We start from the raw sequence: 19117 nt of genomic DNA, 5'->3' as shown, positions 1-19117 counted from the left end.
CCTTGGACCCTGATACAACTCACCACCATGACCTGACAGTGTGCCTGCTGCTGAACTTATCTTCCACTCTCCATCACTTACTTAAAACACTTGATAGCTTATATAGCCCCTTTCCACCTTGTGCCCTGACTCTGCTAGTAGGATAAGTTACAAAATAAACTGTGCTGAAGTTGTTGGTCTTACTGTAACTTGCACCAAATGCCCACCTAGCATCGTACTACACAGAACCCTAACCATCAGCCACCTATGCAATCCCAGCACCATACCCCCACCTCACACTTGCCTTATGCACCTATCCTTTCACAGGAGCTGTCAAAATGGTTGTATATGATCTAGATCTTTGGATTGCAGAATATGGCAACTGACTGCTGTGAAAAGGAAGGCTTTGCTTGCCTTCCCGATTGTTCTCCGCTAGGAGGGATCTGTCAGAATGGAAGTACGGTTCTGCATTCCTGAAGGAGATATGATCGGAGTCTCCTTTCACAAATACAGAGCTCCTTCATTTCGTAACAAGAAAGAATCGGAGTGGCAATTTGAGTGATACTGCAACTCTTCAGAAATTCTGTTTCTGTCCCACACCGCAGTCGGACCTGCTGAGTGTATCTGACATTTTTCTGCTTGCACCAAGCCCTCATGCTGCTTTTTTACAGCTGATTTCTTCCATGCCTAAAGGACCTGTTAATTCTTGCTATCTGAGTCATTCTGCCTTTCTATCAGTCTTATCTTGCACTCCTTGCCCTCAGTCCTCCATGTTTCTTTCCACACTGTATGCGACCTACACTCGAAAAATGTTTGCTGCTCTTCACCTGTCATCCTGTAGCTGTCGTTGAGAAGATGAGATACAGGCACCAGCTTTTTGAAGCATGCTGCATTGAGCTTGGGTTTGTTTCATCCAGTGTCTTACCCTGCCTCCCCAAATGTTTCCTAATCTTCCTTGACACGGTGCATGGGACTGCGTGTTGGGAATCTCCACTGAAACCTGGCCTGCAGCAGTTCCACTCTGGCTTTCCAAATCAGCCTTAGACACTCAACGATGGAAAAGCTTCACTATTTTATCTTTGCTTGCATCCCATCCTCCACCACCAACCCCCCCCCCCAAAAAATCTATCCTTTTTCGACATCTATACCCAGTGATATATAATCTCTTGATTTTAGAATTAAACATTCCTTTCACACACTGGTTAATCAAAGAGGTACTTGGGAAAAGAGCTAATATGATAGCTTGGCAGGGGGTGTAAGATTATGGGATAATTCAGCTGTTGTTAAGAAGCAAAGTGCGATCTTTTTAAATTATTAAAATATAAGTTTGTTACAGCACAAAGTTGAGTTCTGCAATTGGCGAGACACTGCTGCTTTTAAATTAAAAGTGTCAATTTTCTGCATCACTGCAAGAGTTCTGCTTTAAATCCTGTGGAGAAAGGGATGTACCTTGTGCCTATAGAAATATTGGCTAATCATTTATTATTGCACAGCCTTAACACCTAGTATTTAGCAACATTTGAAGAATGCAATACTGTTCAAAGTTTTTAAATCACTTTTAGAGAATCCATTTGCAGCTTTTTTTTTAAACTTTGTGTTACACCTCCAAAACCATAAAATTGTAAGCATTTACTTCTCATTCTTCTGATCTTCTGGAGTGAAACCACTTACTCAGGCTCCCTCTCTAAGAAGTTTACCTCTGCCAGCTGAAATTATTTCAGTGAATGCTTTGCAAATAAAGTTATATCACATTGACTGACTCAGATAAAACACTGTTTTGCACAAAACTTTTCTTATTTTATGCTTTTAATTTTATTTTCCAACCATAGGTATTGGAGGCCTAGAAGATTACGTCTTAAAATCTGCTACGTTGTCAACTTCACCTCTGTGTCCACCTTTCACACCTCTGAACTTTGAGGCCACGCCTATTGTACGGGTTGCTGTTGAACCCAAACATCCAAGTATGTTGGTGACATTATGTTTTATAACAAATACAGAGAGTTAGTTACTTTGCTTGCAGGATAATTTACAATATAATTTGTGTTGAAGTTGCTGGTTTTACTTGCACCAGATCCTTCTTCCTAGTTCTCATTGATTTGCATTGGGCTGTTGCTAGACCAAGAGCCAATTTTAAGAGTCTAATCTTTGTTTCTGAATCTCTTCAGGGCCTTACCTCTCACTGTTTCTATAACCTGCTCTTGCCTTACCATCATCCACAGTCTGATCAGCATTCCTTCATTTCTGGTCTGTTAGACCCAATATTCATCATTTGACCATTGGCAGCTTTGAATCATGCAAACCTTATGGTCCAGATAGAGGACATTCGACCTATTGAGTCTGTGGCAACCTTCCGAAAAGCATCCCACCCACACGCTCGCTCTTTCCTCGCATTTCTCATGGCTAACCCACCTAGCCTACACAGTCCTGGACACTTTGGGTGATTTAACATGGCTAAGCTACTTAATCTGTGCATCTTTGGGCTCTGGTAGGAAACAGGAGCACCCGGGAGACACAGGGAGAACATGCAAACTCCATGCAGACAGTCACCCAAGGCTGTAATCGGATCCAACTCCCTGGTGCTGTGAGGCAGTGCTGACCACTGAGCCACCATGCCGCCCAAATGCCTTTGCCTTTAGATACCTGGACCCCAGGCTTCAGCAATTTCTCTAACCTTTACTGCCTTTCTTTCCTCTTAAAACTTACCTCTGTCACAGAGCTTTTGGTAGCTTGTTCACGTATTTTCCAGTTTGACTTCCTGTCAAATTTTCTTAAAAACTTTTATTTGGGATACTTTTACTATATTAAAAGTGTTTTGCAACATTATATAAATGCAAGCAATTGTCTTTGTGCAACTACAGGTTTAGGCAAAGAAGGGAAAGAAGAGTCCTATTTTCCAAAAGTACAAGGACCAGATAATTTTAAGATTTTGAGCAAGAGATACAGGAGGGAACGAGAGGAAAAACCCTTTTCTGCAGACGTGACAAGAATCTGGAACTTACTACTTACAAGGGTGGTCAAGGAAGAATCAGTCATATATTTCACAAAGAAATTGAATAAACACCTGAAGCAAGTAAATTTGCAGATCTACAGGAATAGCCAGCAAATAGGTCTGACTGGTTTGCTGTACAGAGAGCCAGTGTTGACTTGATGGTCTTCCTTCTGCCTCATTACAATTCTGTGACTCTAATATATTAAAAGCACTTGTGTAAACATTTCAATGATACTTAGTTGCTCTTGCATTAGGTGACTGTCCTTGAACAAGTTTGCATGGATATCCTTTGGATATTCAGGGATGTAACAGAACTACTTGTAGCTCATCCAGCGGCCCCTCCTTGGCATAGGTTAATCTCATCAGGACGTCAGCAGTGGTAACCCGCTGAATGCCCGATCTGGCATAACCCTTAAGGAGGTGTTTGGCAGGTCTTGAGTGAAGGGGTTGGATACAGTGGTCTCAACAGTTGTCAAAGGGAAGAGGAAGCCTCATGAAAAAGGGTGGTTTGGGGGTGGCAGAAATAGGAATACATGAAAATGGAGTGGTGTGTCTGCTTTGGGAGAGGGGGATCTGTGGAGGCCTGCTCTCAGGCCCCCATCCTCCCTATGGTACCATCCGCAACCCCTGCCCGGTCCTCTGATGTTACCACCTTATCAAGTACTTTCAGCACAGCCTCCCCCCGCCCCCCCAAAAAAATCTTCCCATTGGTCATTTAATTTTCTCCCACCACTCCACCTTCAGAGTTGGACACCTTGCGGAGCGCTGACTTTTTCTCTATAGTTGTGACCTTTGTTATAAAGCTTAACATATTTCTTACATTTATTTTCAACTGCTTAAATCTCCTGTGGGAATTACTGTTCTATAGTTATATGTTTTTCAAGTAGCAGTTACTTACAGGAGCAAATATCTTGCCAGAGTGGGCATTATACTGGGAAAAACTTAGCATGTTGAGACTATATTCACTGCCATTACACAAGGCCATTATGACAGTACCTCATCCGATTATCATCCTAAATCCACTAGAAATCTATCAATAACTATTAAACGTGGCTGGTTCATCCCTCCCTAACAAAAAAAGAATTACAGTGCACCTCATTGTCACCTCAAATGAACTGTACACAAGTGAGAAGTCACGTATAGAACATCTGTGCTTTAGATCTAGATGGTACCTGTCACCCTCTGGCTGGCCATTGTAGAACTGTATCTTTTAACATTTAACAAATTTCCATTTAATCTGTATTAAAATAGTTCCTTTAAAGCAGGTAGTGATGTAGTTTAATTAACTGTGCAAATAGACATAAATGGTTATGATTTGGTTGTAATTACAGAGCAATGGCTGCAGGGTGCCCAAAGATGGGAACTGAACACCAAACTAGTAGTGGCATTGTGGTGGAGGATTTCCTAGACTGTGTACTTGATAGTTTTTCAGTCCAATACATTGACGAACTGACCAGAGAATCAGGCTATTTTCGAGTAATGTGCAACAACAAAGGATTAATAAACAATCTTGTTGTATGGGGTCCCTTTGAAAATAGCAACCATAATATGATTCGTAATGAAATCTTCATTAAGATAGACAGAAAGTAGCCAAACCTGAAGCTAAGACCCCGAACCTAAACAAAGTCACTATGGGTATATGATGCAGGAATTGATGGAGATGGATTGTGGAACTTTACTGAAACTGTGATGGTGCACAGCAGTGGCTGAAGTTTAAAGAACACGAGTATGGAAACTTAAAAGAAATTAGTGTGAAAAATAGTTTAAAGCTAGGAAAGAAAGACCAGAATCATTGAGATAAATAATTAAAAGGTGAAAAGCTTGGGAAAAAGAGAAGAGTATAAAATTGAGAAATGGCAGTTGTAGCAAATCACCGTGTTGGCTGTTATTTACATATGTGTTTGAGTCAGTCAGGAAACTGACAGAAGGAGGTCTGAATAGATGAGTGTAAGATGGTACAGCCTCTCTGAACTTTCTCTTTGTGACCTCCACAGGTAATGGAAATTTGTGGGCAAGATAGAGTTTTATTCCTTCGTTAATTCGTGAATACCTCACAATATAGTTACGCCTGCTGGTTTGACACCTCTGTACTTGAATTAAATAGCAGTCATGTCCAGTTAAGACGAAAATGTTTTACTGGTTCTCTTTTGGTGGACTAAATTTTCACCTTTATGATTACTGAATACGGGAAGATTTTCTGGCTCAGCACAGTCTCTTCAGGAGGAAGTGCTGACAACAATGGAATTGTGTGAGACTGTGCCCACCACCCCGGAAAGTATTTGAAGGCAGTTGCCAAGGCATTAAGTCAAAGGTCATGTCTTGGAGATGTAGGACCTCAGCCCTGTTATGATAAAACCAGCCCTCCAGTCCTCCTGCAATCAATTTCCTTGCCCTTTCAATGCCACCTCATTTCTTCCACCAAACCCCTTTATGCCTCTCACTCCCTAGTCCAAGCTATGCTCCTCAACCTCCAAGCTAATCTGTTGTACCCCTATGCCATCTCATATACTAAACAGATGTAGTGAACTTTATAGTCACAGTATGTGCTTTTTTTTGAATCTTTGAAACAAACCAGACATTCATTCTCAATTTTACACTTTAAATAAAATTTCCTTTCATTACAGAGCAATGAAAGTGTCAGTCTTTAAAATATCAATAACGGACACTTCCAGTACTGACTATTAGAGCCAAACCTGTCAATCAAGCAGTATTTCCCTTTGATGCATTGTGATAAAACTTTGATTTATTATCTGAGCCGTCAGCAAGAATATAAAAAAGACGCATTGGCCTAAACAGACCAACAGCACAGCAAATGGGCCTGTAATCTGAAGCAAGCCTCACCCTTGGTACTGGTAAAATGGGGGATTAGGAATCAAAGACTGATTTCCGTTTTCACAGCTCTACTGAGTCTCTTTAGCTCCATAAGAATATATCCTGATGTTCTTGGTGCTAAAATGATGCAAGAAATGACAGTCTTCACTGGAAGTCAAAGGGTAGACGAGGAATGAATGCAGCACACCTACGAATTTTGGAGGCTTTTCTGCCCCCTTTTCATTGCTGGTGCTGTTGTTTGGCTGCTTCCTGCTATGGGTTATCTCCTGTTCAGTTTTTCTCACTCTTTCCTCCAGAGTGCAGTATCTGTAAGAAATAGCAAACTGGAACAACAACAGTTTGAGCCCAGGCAAATACACTTTGGGAATAGACAATATTGGAACAGCGAGTAGAGCAAACAATCCATTGTTTGGGAGAGTTCATTCCAATAGGTTAACTACAGTAGTGGTCTCGCTCATGACCAACCTATTGAAACCCATTCCTGTAGACTGAGTGCTGCATGGTTTAGATGGTGCAGTAGTTTAATGGTTTTGCAGTTGGAATTAGTTGCAACTCATAGTTGACTAACCAGTGTGAGAGTAAATCCAACTGGATGGTTTGTAGTGCCTTTAAATCATGTACAATATAAGAATTACATATAAAGATTCCTTCACTTTCTAGGCCGACTGAGGGATGTAGTTGTTATCTGATTATAATAAGGAAAAATGCACAAAATTACTCTACTTGACCTGCTTTGCTTGCAATACTCAAATTAATGGCACTGTGCTGGTAGAGTGCGTAAAATTAAAATCAACAATGGGGAATTAGTATGTTTTTGGGTGGAATAATTTCTTGCCACTAATCTCCATATGAGGATTGTAGTTTCCCCGAAAGGTCATTTAACATGTATCTAAATGATTAGAATGAGTTAGTGATGTGTTGATTCAGTTAAGTGTTGTGTAAACCATATACCTTCTAAATGATCAGCTCTGGTTGTCATGGTGTAATAGTGAGAGTGCTGGTTTCTGAATCCTGTGATCCGAGTTCAAATCTTGGTGCAGCCTTCTTCCTGGTGAATGGAGTGATGAGCCTTGGAAAGTCTTGTTTTCGTCATTGCAAAACTAAGACTTGTAGTGGGCTTATTTTCAATTCTTTGAGAAAGAGGTAAAGGTGATAGATGAGGGAAGGGCTGTAGATGTCATATACATGGACTTCAGTGAGGCATTTGATAAGGCTCCCATGGTAGATTGATGGAGAAAGTGAAGTCGCGTGGGGTCCAGGGTGCACTAGCTAGATGGATAGAGAACTGGCTGGACAACAGGAGACAGATGGTTGTAGTGGAAGGGAGTTTCTCAAAATGGAGAACTGTGACCAGTAGTGTTCCACAGGGATCCGTGTTGGGACCACTGTTGCTTGTGATATACATAAATGATTTGGAGGAAAGTATAGATGGTCTGAATAGCAAGTTTGCAGATGACACTGAGATTGGTGGAGTAGGAGATAATGAAGGGACTGTCAGGAGAATGCACCAGAATATAGATAGATTGCAGAGTTGGGTGGTGAAATGGCAGATGGAGTTTGCAAATGCGAGATGATGCATTTTGGAAGATCCAATTCAAGAGCGAACTATACAATAATTGGAAAAGCCCTGGGGAAAATTGATGCCCAGAGAATTCTGAGTATACGGGTCCATTGTACCCTGAAGGTGGCAACACAGGTTGATAGAGTGGTCAAGAAGGCATTAGACATGCTTTCATTTATCAGACGGGCTGTTGAGTACAAGAGTTGGCAGGTCATTTTACAGTAGTATAGGACTTTGGTTCGACCACATTTGGAATATTGCGTACAGTTCTGGTTGCCACGTTACCAAAAGGATGTGAATGCTTTGGCGAGGGTGCAGAGGAGGTTCATAGGATGTCGACTGGTATGGAGGGCGCTAGCTATGAAGAGAAATTGAGTAGATTAGGATTATCTACATTAGAAAGACAGGGGTTGAGGGGGGAACCTGATTGAGGTCTACAAAATCATGAGAGGTATAGACAGGGTGGATAGCAAGAAGTTTTTTCCCCCACGGTGGGGGACTCAGTTACGAGCGGTCATGATTTCAAGGTGAGAGGGGAAAAGTTTAAGGGAGATATGCGTGGAAAGTTCTTTATGCAGAGGGTGGTGGGTGCCTGAACGCGTTGCCAGCGGAGGTGGTAGAGGTGGGCATGATAGTGCCATTTAAGATGTATCTAGACAGATGCATGGGCAGAGAGCAGAAGGATGCAGAGAGCAGAGGGATTCAGATCCTTGGAAAATAGGCAACAGGTTTAGATAGAGAATCTGGATCGGTGCCGGCTTGGAGGGCCGATGGGCCTGTTACCGTGCTATAATTTTCTTTGCACCTTTGTTTTAAATTTAGAGCCAACTTCCCATTTGGATTTGTTTCTTTTTGCTTGTACAGGTGAAATGCCACAGCTGGTGAAAGGGATGAAGCTGCTTAACCAGGCTGATCCGTGTGTGGAAGTGTTAGTCCAGGAGACAGGAGAGCACGTATTAATAACTGCTGGAGAGGTACACCTGCAGCGCTGCTTGGATGACCTCAGAGAAAGGTTAGAGTGAGCTGGGTATAACAGCCTACTGAGACCATGTTGTAGTGCCTGAAAATCGGATGGTTGCAAGTGTGACTCCACTGCATAAGAAATGAGGCAGAGACAAAATCTTGAACTGTACATCTGTTGGCCTGATTCATTAGTGGGGAATGATACTGTAATCTATTATTAAGGATATCTAGAAAACAATTGAGTTTTGGGGTGGAATCAACAGAGATTAATGAATGTGAAATTAGTTTGACAAACCATTTAGAGATTTTGAACATGTTAGTAACTTTGTTGATAGGGGAGAACCTTGCACACCTGTCTGATTTATTTGGATTTCAGAAGGCTTTAGGTAAAGTGCCACACAGTTTACAATATAAAACTAAAATGGAAAGAATTGGGAGCAACGTGCTAAAATGGATTGATTCATAGTTAGAAAGGATAGCGTAAGAATAAATGGATCTTTCTCAAGATGACAGGCTATTAAATTGTCGAGTACCACAAGGGTCAGTTTTGAGAAAGGGCCCCTCAACCCGAAATGTTAACTCTTAGTTTCTGCACAGATGCTGCCAGACCTGCTGAGCTTTTCCAGCAGCTTCTGTTTTTGTTTCTGATCTACAGCATCCTCAGTTCTTTCAGTTTTAACCACAACTGCTTGGTCACAGCCATTCACAATCTATATAAATTATTTGGATGTGGGGACCAATTTTCAGAATGACACAAATCTTGGTGGGGAATGTGACTCGTGAGGAGGATGCAAAGAAGCTTCAAGAGGTTTTAGATCGGCTGAATGACATGTGAAGTAAGAGCATGGTATATGGAATATAATGTGGGTAAGTGTAAGACTATCAAGTTTGGAAGGACAAATGAAGGTGCAGAGTATCTCTTATGTGTTGAGAAATTGGAAAGTGTCCTTGTTCATTAGTCACTGAAGGATAGTTATAAGGAAAGGCTGGATAGTCTGGGGCTTTTTTCATTGGATAAAAGGTTGAGCAGTGACCTTATAGAAATTTATAATATCACGAAGGGCATATATAAGGATACGGGAGTTCAAAACTAGAGGGCATAATTTTAAGGTGAGAGGAGAAAGATTTAAAAGGGCACTTAAAGGGCAACATTTTCACACAGAGGGTGGAGCATATATGGAGCAAACTGCTAGAGGAAGTGGTAAATGCAGGCATAGTTACAACATTTAAAAGACATTTAGTTGGGTATGTGAATAGGAAAGGTTCAGAGGGATTTGGGCCAAATGCAGAAAAATGGGACAAGTTAAGTTTGGGAAACTCGGGTCAGCATGGACGAGTTGGACCAAAGGTCTGTTGCCATGCTGTTTGACTCTATAATTCAAAACATAAGAGTAGAAATAGGCCATTCAGCCCATCAAGTCAGCTCCAGCATTCAAAAAGATTGTGGCTGATCTGATAATCCTCAACTCTACTTTACTTCTCTGTCTTTTGCCCATAACCTTTGATTCCCTGACTGATTAAAAATCTGTCTCAACCTTATATATACTTAATGAACCAATCTTGACAGCCCTCTGGGGTGAAGAATTCCACCAATTCACTACAGTGTGAAAGAACAGATTCCTCCTCATCTCTGTCAAAATTGGAAAGCCCTAACTGAGATTGTGCCCACAGGTCCTACACTCACCCATAAGGGGAGCAGCTTCTCCACATCTACCCTGTCAATTCACTTACCTCCCCAAGTTGTGAGCCTTGCACTGATTTTTATGTTGTAGGCTATGGGTTGCCATCCTGAAAATGTCTTCCTATCCCAACTTTGTCTTTTAGTAAGTCAGTGCTCTATGTATGCTAATATATTACCCCAAAAACCATTGCCTTATTAAGTTGCCTTAGGTGTGGTATCTTAACAAATGCTTTTTGGAAATCTGAGTATACTAAAACTATTGGCTGCCCTTTATCCTGCTTGTTGCATCCTCAAACGATGCAAATACATTTGTCCAGCATAATTTCTCCTTTGTGAAGCCATGATAGGTCTACTTGGTAGTATTATGTACTTCTAAATGTATTGCTATTACATCCTTCATAATAAACTCCAGCATTTTCCAAATGATAGATGTTAAGCTAATTGGCCTATTGTTAACTGTTTTTAACCCCTTCCTGTATTCAATTAAAGGTGTTACATTGGTAGTTTTCTAATCCTCTGGGTCTTTTCTAGAATCTAAGGATTTTTTTGGAAGATTACTAACAGTGCATCCTTTAATATTCTCTTAATGGCATCAGCTCCAGGGCACCTATCAGCCTTTAACTCCATTAGTTTTCCACGTACTTTTTTTCCTTACTACAATTATTGTATTTATTTCCTCTTCACCTTTTTGTCCTTTGATTATTTAGTATTTTTCGAATATTATGTCATGACTTATTTAAAGTATTTATTCAGTTTTTCTGCCTTTTCCTGGTTCCATATTATTATTTCGTCAGTTTCATTCTCTAAGGGAGCCTATGTTCACTTCAGCTTCTCTCTTTTATGTATTCAAGAAAGCTCTGATAGTCCATTTTCATATTATTTGCTAGTTTAGCCTCAAGGGTTATTTTCTCCTTTTTTTAAATTGTTTTAATGTTTTTTAAAACTTTCCCAATTCTGTCGCTCTGCACTAATCTTCTTAATAGTGTGCATCTTTTTCAATTGGATATGATTTTTAACTTACTTGGTTAAGCAAGGTTGGTCCGCTTCCTGGAATTCTTCTTCCTCACTGGGAAATGTCTTTGTTGCGAATCATTAACTAATTTCCTAAATATATGCAATTATCCAATTGCCTTTTCTGCTAAACTCCTTTCCCAGTCCACTTAAGCCAACTCTGCTCTCTTTTCTTTGCAGTTACCCTTATCTAAGTCAAGTACAGTTGTTTTTGACCCAGGTTTCTCACTCTCAAATTGAATGCTAAATTCTACCATGTTACCACTAAATAAAAACCAAAAGAACTATGGATAATGTAAATCAGAAACAAACAGAAGTTGCTGGAAAAGCTCAACAAGTCTGGCAGGTTGTGAGGAAGGATCTCCGGACCCAAAATATAAACGCTGATTTCTCTTCACAGATGTTGCCAGACCTGCTGAGCTTTTCCAGCAACTTCTGTTTTTGTTCATGTTACCATTGTTGCCTAAGGGGATCTTTTATTCTGAGCTCATTTATTAAACTAACCTTGTTACTCTTTACTAGATGCAAAATAACTTGATCCCTGTTTGATCCATATGAAGTAAAGTCATCTTACCAGCCCATAAGGGCTACTCACTCATGAGAAAGAGAAACGACTGGTGGTAGTTTAATCTGAGGGTCACCATACCTCAGACGAGGGGATAGGTTGAGAAGGAGTCTTTCATGGTAACTTCAACCAGTGCAGAAATTGAACCGGGATTGTTGGCGTCAATCTGAATTGCAAACCAACCATTCAGTCAACAGAGCTAGGTGAAGTACTTCAGTAGCTGTCATTTTTTTTGTGCTGTACATTTTGGACACCATATTTTCCATGTCTTTGTAGAGGTCTGTGCAATACACAGCTGATTCTGCTCTGAGTTTGTGTTTCTCTGTTTTCATATATCTTCTAGAGAAGTTCTTGTTGTTCTACATTGTTTTGGATGCGAATGTTCTCTGATACAGCAAACACAGTCTGTCGGTGCTATATTGGTCCATTTTTGAGGCTATCCCTGGATCACTTGCTGAAAAAGCATCAATTTTTGCTGGTCGCAGCCCTAATTTGACTTATTTTCAGGGTTGTTATACTCAGTAGGTGAATAATCTTCCTACCTCAACCTTTTTAGCTAATGTTTGTCCTGCTATAATAGAGGTGGTTATGTGCCAGCATGTTTCTCTTGGCTTGTATTTCGCAGCAAAATCCTAACTCGGTCATTAAGCATCTGACTATAAAGATCCAAATTCAATGGAATTTACACGTAATCAGTACCACAAGGTTAATGCACCCTTACAATCAGGATAGGGATGTACTGACTATAGTTGCACCTGGGGATAAGTATGTTTCGTTTCATTACTACTCTATTTTAATGTTTATTTCTTAGAATTAATTTAGCTGCATTTTAAAGACAAAGTATGCCCATTAAATCGATAGTGTTTAAAAAAAATTCTTTTAAGTTGCTGATATGCTATTTCTTCTAATTGGCTGTATTCAACAGGTTATTCACAAATCCTATTTCTCCCATTTCGCTTCTCTCCTGTAAAACCACCAAACAAAGATTTTGCTATTCACACTCAATCAAAAGAGATTGTCACCCTGACAGTTCCTCTGTCACCCCATTGTAATGTTGCAACAATCATACTTAAGCACACAGAAGAAAAGTGTAGACACCTCCCCCTTAAATCTTACTCAGAAACTTTTCTTCCTGCTTCTCTTAGAAAATGTTATGTTCATTCACCAGTATTCCCAGTGCTACAAAGTACAGGTTCCACCCATAGTCTTCTTTAATGGAGGAGCTCCAGGGAGCCAATAATGAGGACCGCATGTGTTGAAGTATGCCAGCTTTAATTTTATTTGAGATAACAAGGTGTAGAACTGGATGAACGCAGCAGGTCAAGCACATTTAATTGAGTTGTGCTGAAATTAAATTGTGCAATGTTTAGGACAGATCAGGTATATTTCCAAAGTACTGCAGGCATCAGACAGTTTGCTGTAGCTCTGGACGAAGATGGTTTGCAGCTTAATTAATGTTTTTATCCTCTTTAATCCTGCCACTACTGCTGTTCACAGCCTTTGTAACCGGACTTCCTTAAAAGGTATATGTGGATTACAAATACAGTGGATATAAACAAGAGGAAAGGTTATGTGCATAAGAATCAGTTCAAGATCACTCAAACAGTTAATCAAAAGTGAATTTACATAGCCTCATTGTATACAAAATGAAACCGCTATTGCTTGAAATTGTGCCATCCTGTGGGGTTTGTAACTTTCAGGAAAAGCCCACTACATGTTAACACAGAAGAAAGCTGTTTCAGAGATAGCAGGAACTGCAGATGCTGGAGAATCTGAGGTAACAAGGTGTAGAGCTGGATGAACGCAGCAAGCCGAGCAGGAGAGCTGACGCCTCTGGCCTAGACTTGCTGCTTGGCCTGCAGTGTTCATCCAGCTCTACACCTTGTTATCACAGAAGTAAGCTGTTTGGTTTTATCTATTATTAGTATGGATCAAAGATTGGGTAACTAGTAGAAAACAGAGTTGGGTTAAGAGAGAGTGATAATGGGAACTGCAGATGCTGGAGAATCCAAGATAATAAAATGTGATCAGAGATAATGGGAACTGCTCTCTGATGAAGGGTCTAGGCCCGAAACGTCAGCTTTTGTGCTCCTGAGATGCTGCTTGGCCTGCTGTGTTCAACTCCCCACCCACACCTTCTCCACCTATCTTCTTTACTCTCCATCTTCGGTCCGCCTCCCCCTCTCTCCCTATTTATTCCAGTTCCCTCCCCCCATCCCCCTCTCTGATGAAGGGTCTAGGCCCGAAACGTCAGCTTTTGTGCTCCTGAGATGCTGCTTGGCCTGCTGTGTTCATCCAGCCTCACATTTTATTATCTTATAATAAAATGTGAGGCTGGATGAACACAGCAGGCCCAGCAGCATCTCAGGAGCACAAAAGCTGACGTTTTGGGCCTAGACCCTCTGATGAAGGGTCTAGGCCCGAAACGTCAGCTTTTGTGCTCCTGAGATGCTGCTGGGCCTGCTGCGTTCATCCAGCCTCACATTTTATTATCTTGGGTTAAGAGAGACATTGGCAGGACGGAAACCTGTAATTAATGATTGGGATCACTAATATTTACCATAAATACCAATGTCTTGGATAAGAAAAATGAATGTGTTTCAACCAAATTTACTGATAACATAAAAATTGGTGGGAAGGCAAGTGATCAGGGTGACACAATGGGACCTCAGAAGAATAGAGACAGGTTATGGAAGAAAGGCAGGAAAGTAGAGTTGAGGATTATAACACCAACCATGATCTCAATTGAACGGTGGAGCAGATTTGGTAGCTCAAATGGCCTACTTCTGTTCCTGTGTCTTGCTATCTTAAAAAAAAAATCTGTTCCATGTAAATGTTATATTTACAATATGTCATGTCTCAAATTACATACCAAAATATTTTCTGAAAGCAGTCTGTTTAATTTCCTTCAGAATGTACCATACTTGCTGTTTCCACCTAGGACACAGCTTCATTATATCATCACTGTCTGAAATATTGGACTGGATATTATGTGGCCCTCAGGCTGTGTTTTAGGCCATGTGGTATGTGATTTAGGTCATGTGGCCTCCATGTTCACACCTGCTCTTGAGCACACCCCCCCATAATTCTACAATTGTACAGGTGCTGTTAATTGACCTTGTTAAAATCTCAGATAATAAGGTGTAGAGCTGGATGAACACAGCAGGCCAAGCAGCATGAAATGAAGAAAGGTCTAGGTCTGAAACATCAGCTTTCCTGCTCCTCTGATGCTGCTTGGCCTGCTGTGCTCATCCAGCTGTACACCTTGTTATCTCAGATTCTCCACCATCTGAGGTTCCTACTCTCTTGTTAAAATCTCAGTTGACCCCAGTATTACACCACGTGGATAGTCAGGCAAGAGTGCAAATCACAGTTTTTTTTTAGAAAAGTGCTTAAAACCATCAGAAGATTGGGGGGGGGGTGGTGCTGGATGGTGCTACCGTTGGCAATTCTCTCTTGCCTATCAAGGGAACTCCTAGAAACATACCACTTATCCTCATCCCTTGTCACCCACATAACTTTTAAATTTCCAACCCTTTCTCCCTTTCCCAATTTGTCAAAAAAACCCAGCTCAACCCAGATTTATCTGGATACAGGTTTCGGCCCGTGCTTAATGACCCTGCCTGCAGACCCAGCAGCACCCATGACTGAGCTTTAACATTGCTGTTTAATCTGATCATCAGATAGCTCCCATAATGCTTTATGGTTGGGGTTTGGCTTCTGATTGGCCTGTGGCTTAGTGCCAGCTTTTCATTGGCAGTGGGTGTGACAAGCCACCTGACCTAAAAAAAAGTTCACCCTTTGTTTTCTGCAAGTTTTTAATCTGTCCCATGCCTGTTCCAAGTGCACCTCGTGTCATCTGGTTCTTCTCCCTTGGAAGTAGTTAAATAGGTTATCATGGACATAATGTCTTATTTGCATTAAATTTGCCCTTAACCATTCTTTCTCAATATTCTCCACACCGTCAATTGTTTTGTTTGCTGTCTTCTGTAGTTTTTTAATAGCAGTAATATATTTTTTGCACTCCTAAATCAGAGTTATATGCAGAATTCTGAACGTGGTCACAACAATAACATATAAATTGGCAGGATTATCTCACTATTTTGGTTTAAACTGACCTTTTAAATACACCAGAACAGCTAATTTGCTTTACATGTTCCCTGCTGTGTTTTGTGATAGCTTCTGTTTATTGTTAATTAAGGCTACAAGATTATATTGAGTTTCTAGGCTCATCATTTTATTTTCATTCAAGCAATAATTCCTTACCCCAAGTTTATTTCTGTGTGAAGTACTTTGTAGTTATCTGCAATTAAATTTCACTCGAGAACTGTACAGACAAGTAACGAATATGTTTATGTTACTTTGTAAGTCACCTTGCTCATTTTCGTATTATACCATCTTCGTTCACTTCATGACTACCATTTTCTATAATACTTGTGTCTCCTAACAGCCAATGACCTACGATGTATTAAAGAAACTATTTCCCAAAAGATACCTCAGTTGGATATAATTGGTAACATACTCCCAGGATAATGACCACATGTCTCATTACATTATTTGAGGATGGGTATTCATACTTACAAGTCTTAACTCAACAGTAGTGGGGTTCTCAGCATTGATTGTCAGGTATTCACAATCATTAACATCCAATAATAACTGATTAACAATAATTAGTAATACTTCAACAAATGTTACAGACTTTAGTTGGAAAGTCAATGTACCTCAGAGTTCTGAATCTGTGTGCGTGGTGGGCCAGACCTTCAAAAGTATCCACTCCACCACCCAAAATTTATTCCCTTTTCCACTCTTGTAAATAGCAGTTTGTATATACAATTAAATCACCTAACAAATGGTTATCATTCAACATGTTTTTATTGTCCCAATCAGCAACACACACACCTGTAACTCCTCAGTTTGTTACACTTCTTGACTTCCAGTCACACCTTGACTTTTATCTTTCAGGGCTTGAGTGAATAAAGAAAGCTTCTCGACTTGTTCTAAGACTGCAATAACTTGTTACTAATTAAAGCTGTCTAGCTGGATTGTCTTTTAATTAGGTTTACTGTCTAAGCTAGCTATTATTTACCACTACCTCTGTTTAAAATAAAGCAAGCTTGTCTTATGATTACACTTTAATGCTTTTAGCAGCAACCCCTTAAACATTTAAATGCTCAAAGGTAATATTATTTCAATGTATAGATTAACTTATTCTTTCCAGTATTCATTGGTTTAAATTATGCCAGACCAATACTTAAAATTATTTGATGAGCATCATGTATCTAAAATAGGCTGAATTTAAGAGATCCACATTTCTCAACTTATATGTTTGGGAGTCAATAGCAGCCAAACCCTCCCAAGTGTCTACGACCAGTGACTAGTCAACTTAATGCTGTTAAGTGCTCATCAGTGACCAAGACGAGCTAGAATTTCTGTTTGTTCCATATAGAGCGTACACACTCTTCCCGAAAGGATTCACTGCAATTGCTGAGCTTAGACTGCTTCTGCACAAGTAGACAGTAGCCACAGATTAGGATGTCTCTTGGGTGTGCAAAACACCGGAGGGAACTGACCACTTAGTGTTGCCTAATCTTTTCCCACCATACGTTGACATTGCAGATTGTACAGCACAGCAGTGACAATTGTGCAAATTTTGATATTCGTGCCTAAGGATAGTCTGCTCACATACTAGAGAGAACTGGTTGCCAAGACTGCTTGTGGGAATCTTTCTATTGGCTATTGTTGTTTCTGGAGGAACATGAAGCATATCTGCACTGCTCCACATGCAGCAGAAGCATTGCTTCATGTATAGTAAATGGAGCACCTAAAAAGGTATTGCCACCAAAGCAACATAATAAAGTAAAAGGACCCTTAAATTCTCCATGGGGGTACTATAAATTGTTGGTGTATTATTTCTAGCCATTTAAACAATTGTAATAGGTAGGTTTATGAAGCCAATAAAATTTACAAAATTCTACTTAATGTGACACTGCTGGAGAACAGAAAGCAGCTGGAACTAAACTAAGCATATTTACCAAAATAACCGTGTACTGGAGATGATCATGAATAATGATTTGAGCTGTAGTTCAGAGTTTTAGCCTCAAGGGATTAGCTAATTGCTAGCCAGGTATCCAAGTATCATTTTAAATGGAAAGAAAATAACGTGAATGGAAAGTGAGAGGATGGTGAGGACTTGATTGACCATAAATAGAAACTCTCATTAGGTATGATTTTGGGATGTATTTAGAATGTCACGTGGAGAAGTGGTGATGTAATGTCACTGCTATATAAATCATTGATGCAAGCACATTTGGAATCTTGTACACAGTTCTAGTTGCCACAGCACTGGAAAAGATATTATAGCTATTGAAAGGCACAGCAGAGAGTAATCAGATTAAATGAAGAGGCTGAGGGATTGGGTTAAAAAGAATGATTAAGAAAGTTGGGCATGTTCTGACCAGAAATCAAAGGTGATGTGACTGATGTTCAAAAAAGTCTGAGTAAAATAAATCATGACAATCTGTTTCGCTGTCCATAGGTAAAAAAGCTAAAGGATGTGGTATGCACTTTCAGAGCCTAATTTCAAAACTGTAGTACATCATTTCAGTGAGTGAGTAGACCTATGGAACAATTCTTTAGGCAGCCAGTAGTGTAATTCTTCCAAATGATGGTTTGAATATTTTCAGAAAAGATATTGAGATACAATAATTTAGGATATGTCATTTGATAAGTGTGTGTACTTAGGAGTGGCAGATGATCTTGAATCTATAGCTTCCAAAGCTTTCCACTCTGCCAGTGTAATTACTTGTTCCTAAATTAATCAATGGAGATTAACTGCTCTTGTTAATCAACAACTCTTTCATCACACACAATTTCCAAGCAGATTGAGAGTCAGATGAACATCAGTCTTCTTCACATCTAATGTTTTTTATGTATTCTGGAGATGTTGATTAATTTCAGTATATAGTTCTTTGCAACGCTTTCAGTTCAAACATTCACAAATTTGCCTATTTTTACTGAAAGTCATGTTATTGTCTATGTCTGTAACTAAACAAGATGGATTAGCGGTTTGTGTCAGCTGAGATTGCAAATAATGCCAGAGATGCGGCCCTCACCCAACTTTCTTTCAGCTGTGGAAGTGAAGGATTTGGGAGCTGAGCCTCAGCTGGCATTGTCTGCACTGAAGTTGCCAGAAACTAAAGCTGTCCGGATGGAAGTGCACTTCTTATGAAGTGAGACGTTTTTAAAATGCTGAGAGTAGCTGCTGAAGTGCTGGAGAGCAGATTGCATTCCCACTCTTCCCCACATCAACTGGATCGCATTGCTTTGAGAAAAAAATCAGGTGATGTGCACGTGAGGCCAAATAACAGAGCCAAACATACTTTCAGCGTTGAAATTTGGAACTTCACTGTGGAAATCTGTGATTAGTGGCACTGGGTTTTGGATAGAACTCAAAGAATTTCAAGCATAACACATGGGCTGTGGTGGTAAGTACTGTTTCACTGATGCTTGTGGTGTTATGACACTACACTTCTATTA

At 40.1% G+C, this 19117-nt stretch overlaps 1 protein-coding gene across 3 annotated transcripts in view; it reads left to right on the top strand.

Annotated features, from left to right (window-relative positions):
- The window catches only part of efl1 (elongation factor like GTPase 1), a 246108-nt gene that overhangs the window by 174663 nt on the left and 52328 nt on the right, over positions 1 to 19117 (top strand). For 2 of the 3 annotated variants that reach the window (XM_048563066.2, XM_048563068.2), the window contains 2 exons: positions 1809 to 1940; positions 8226 to 8373. In XM_048563066.2, the coding sequence (XP_048419023.1) occupies positions 1809 to 1940; positions 8226 to 8373 (280 nt within the window). The remainder of the gene's footprint in view (positions 1 to 1808; positions 1941 to 8225; positions 8374 to 19117) is intronic. The other variant, XM_048563067.2, reaches the window with a different exon arrangement.

The sequence above is a fragment of the Stegostoma tigrinum genome, chromosome 33 (assembly GCF_030684315.1).
Source record: "Stegostoma tigrinum isolate sSteTig4 chromosome 33, sSteTig4.hap1, whole genome shotgun sequence".
NCBI classification, from domain to species: domain Eukaryota; kingdom Metazoa; phylum Chordata; class Chondrichthyes; order Orectolobiformes; family Stegostomatidae; genus Stegostoma; species Stegostoma tigrinum.
Note: the sequence above shows the minus strand (reverse complement) of the source record. Positions and strands in the feature narration are given on the sequence as shown.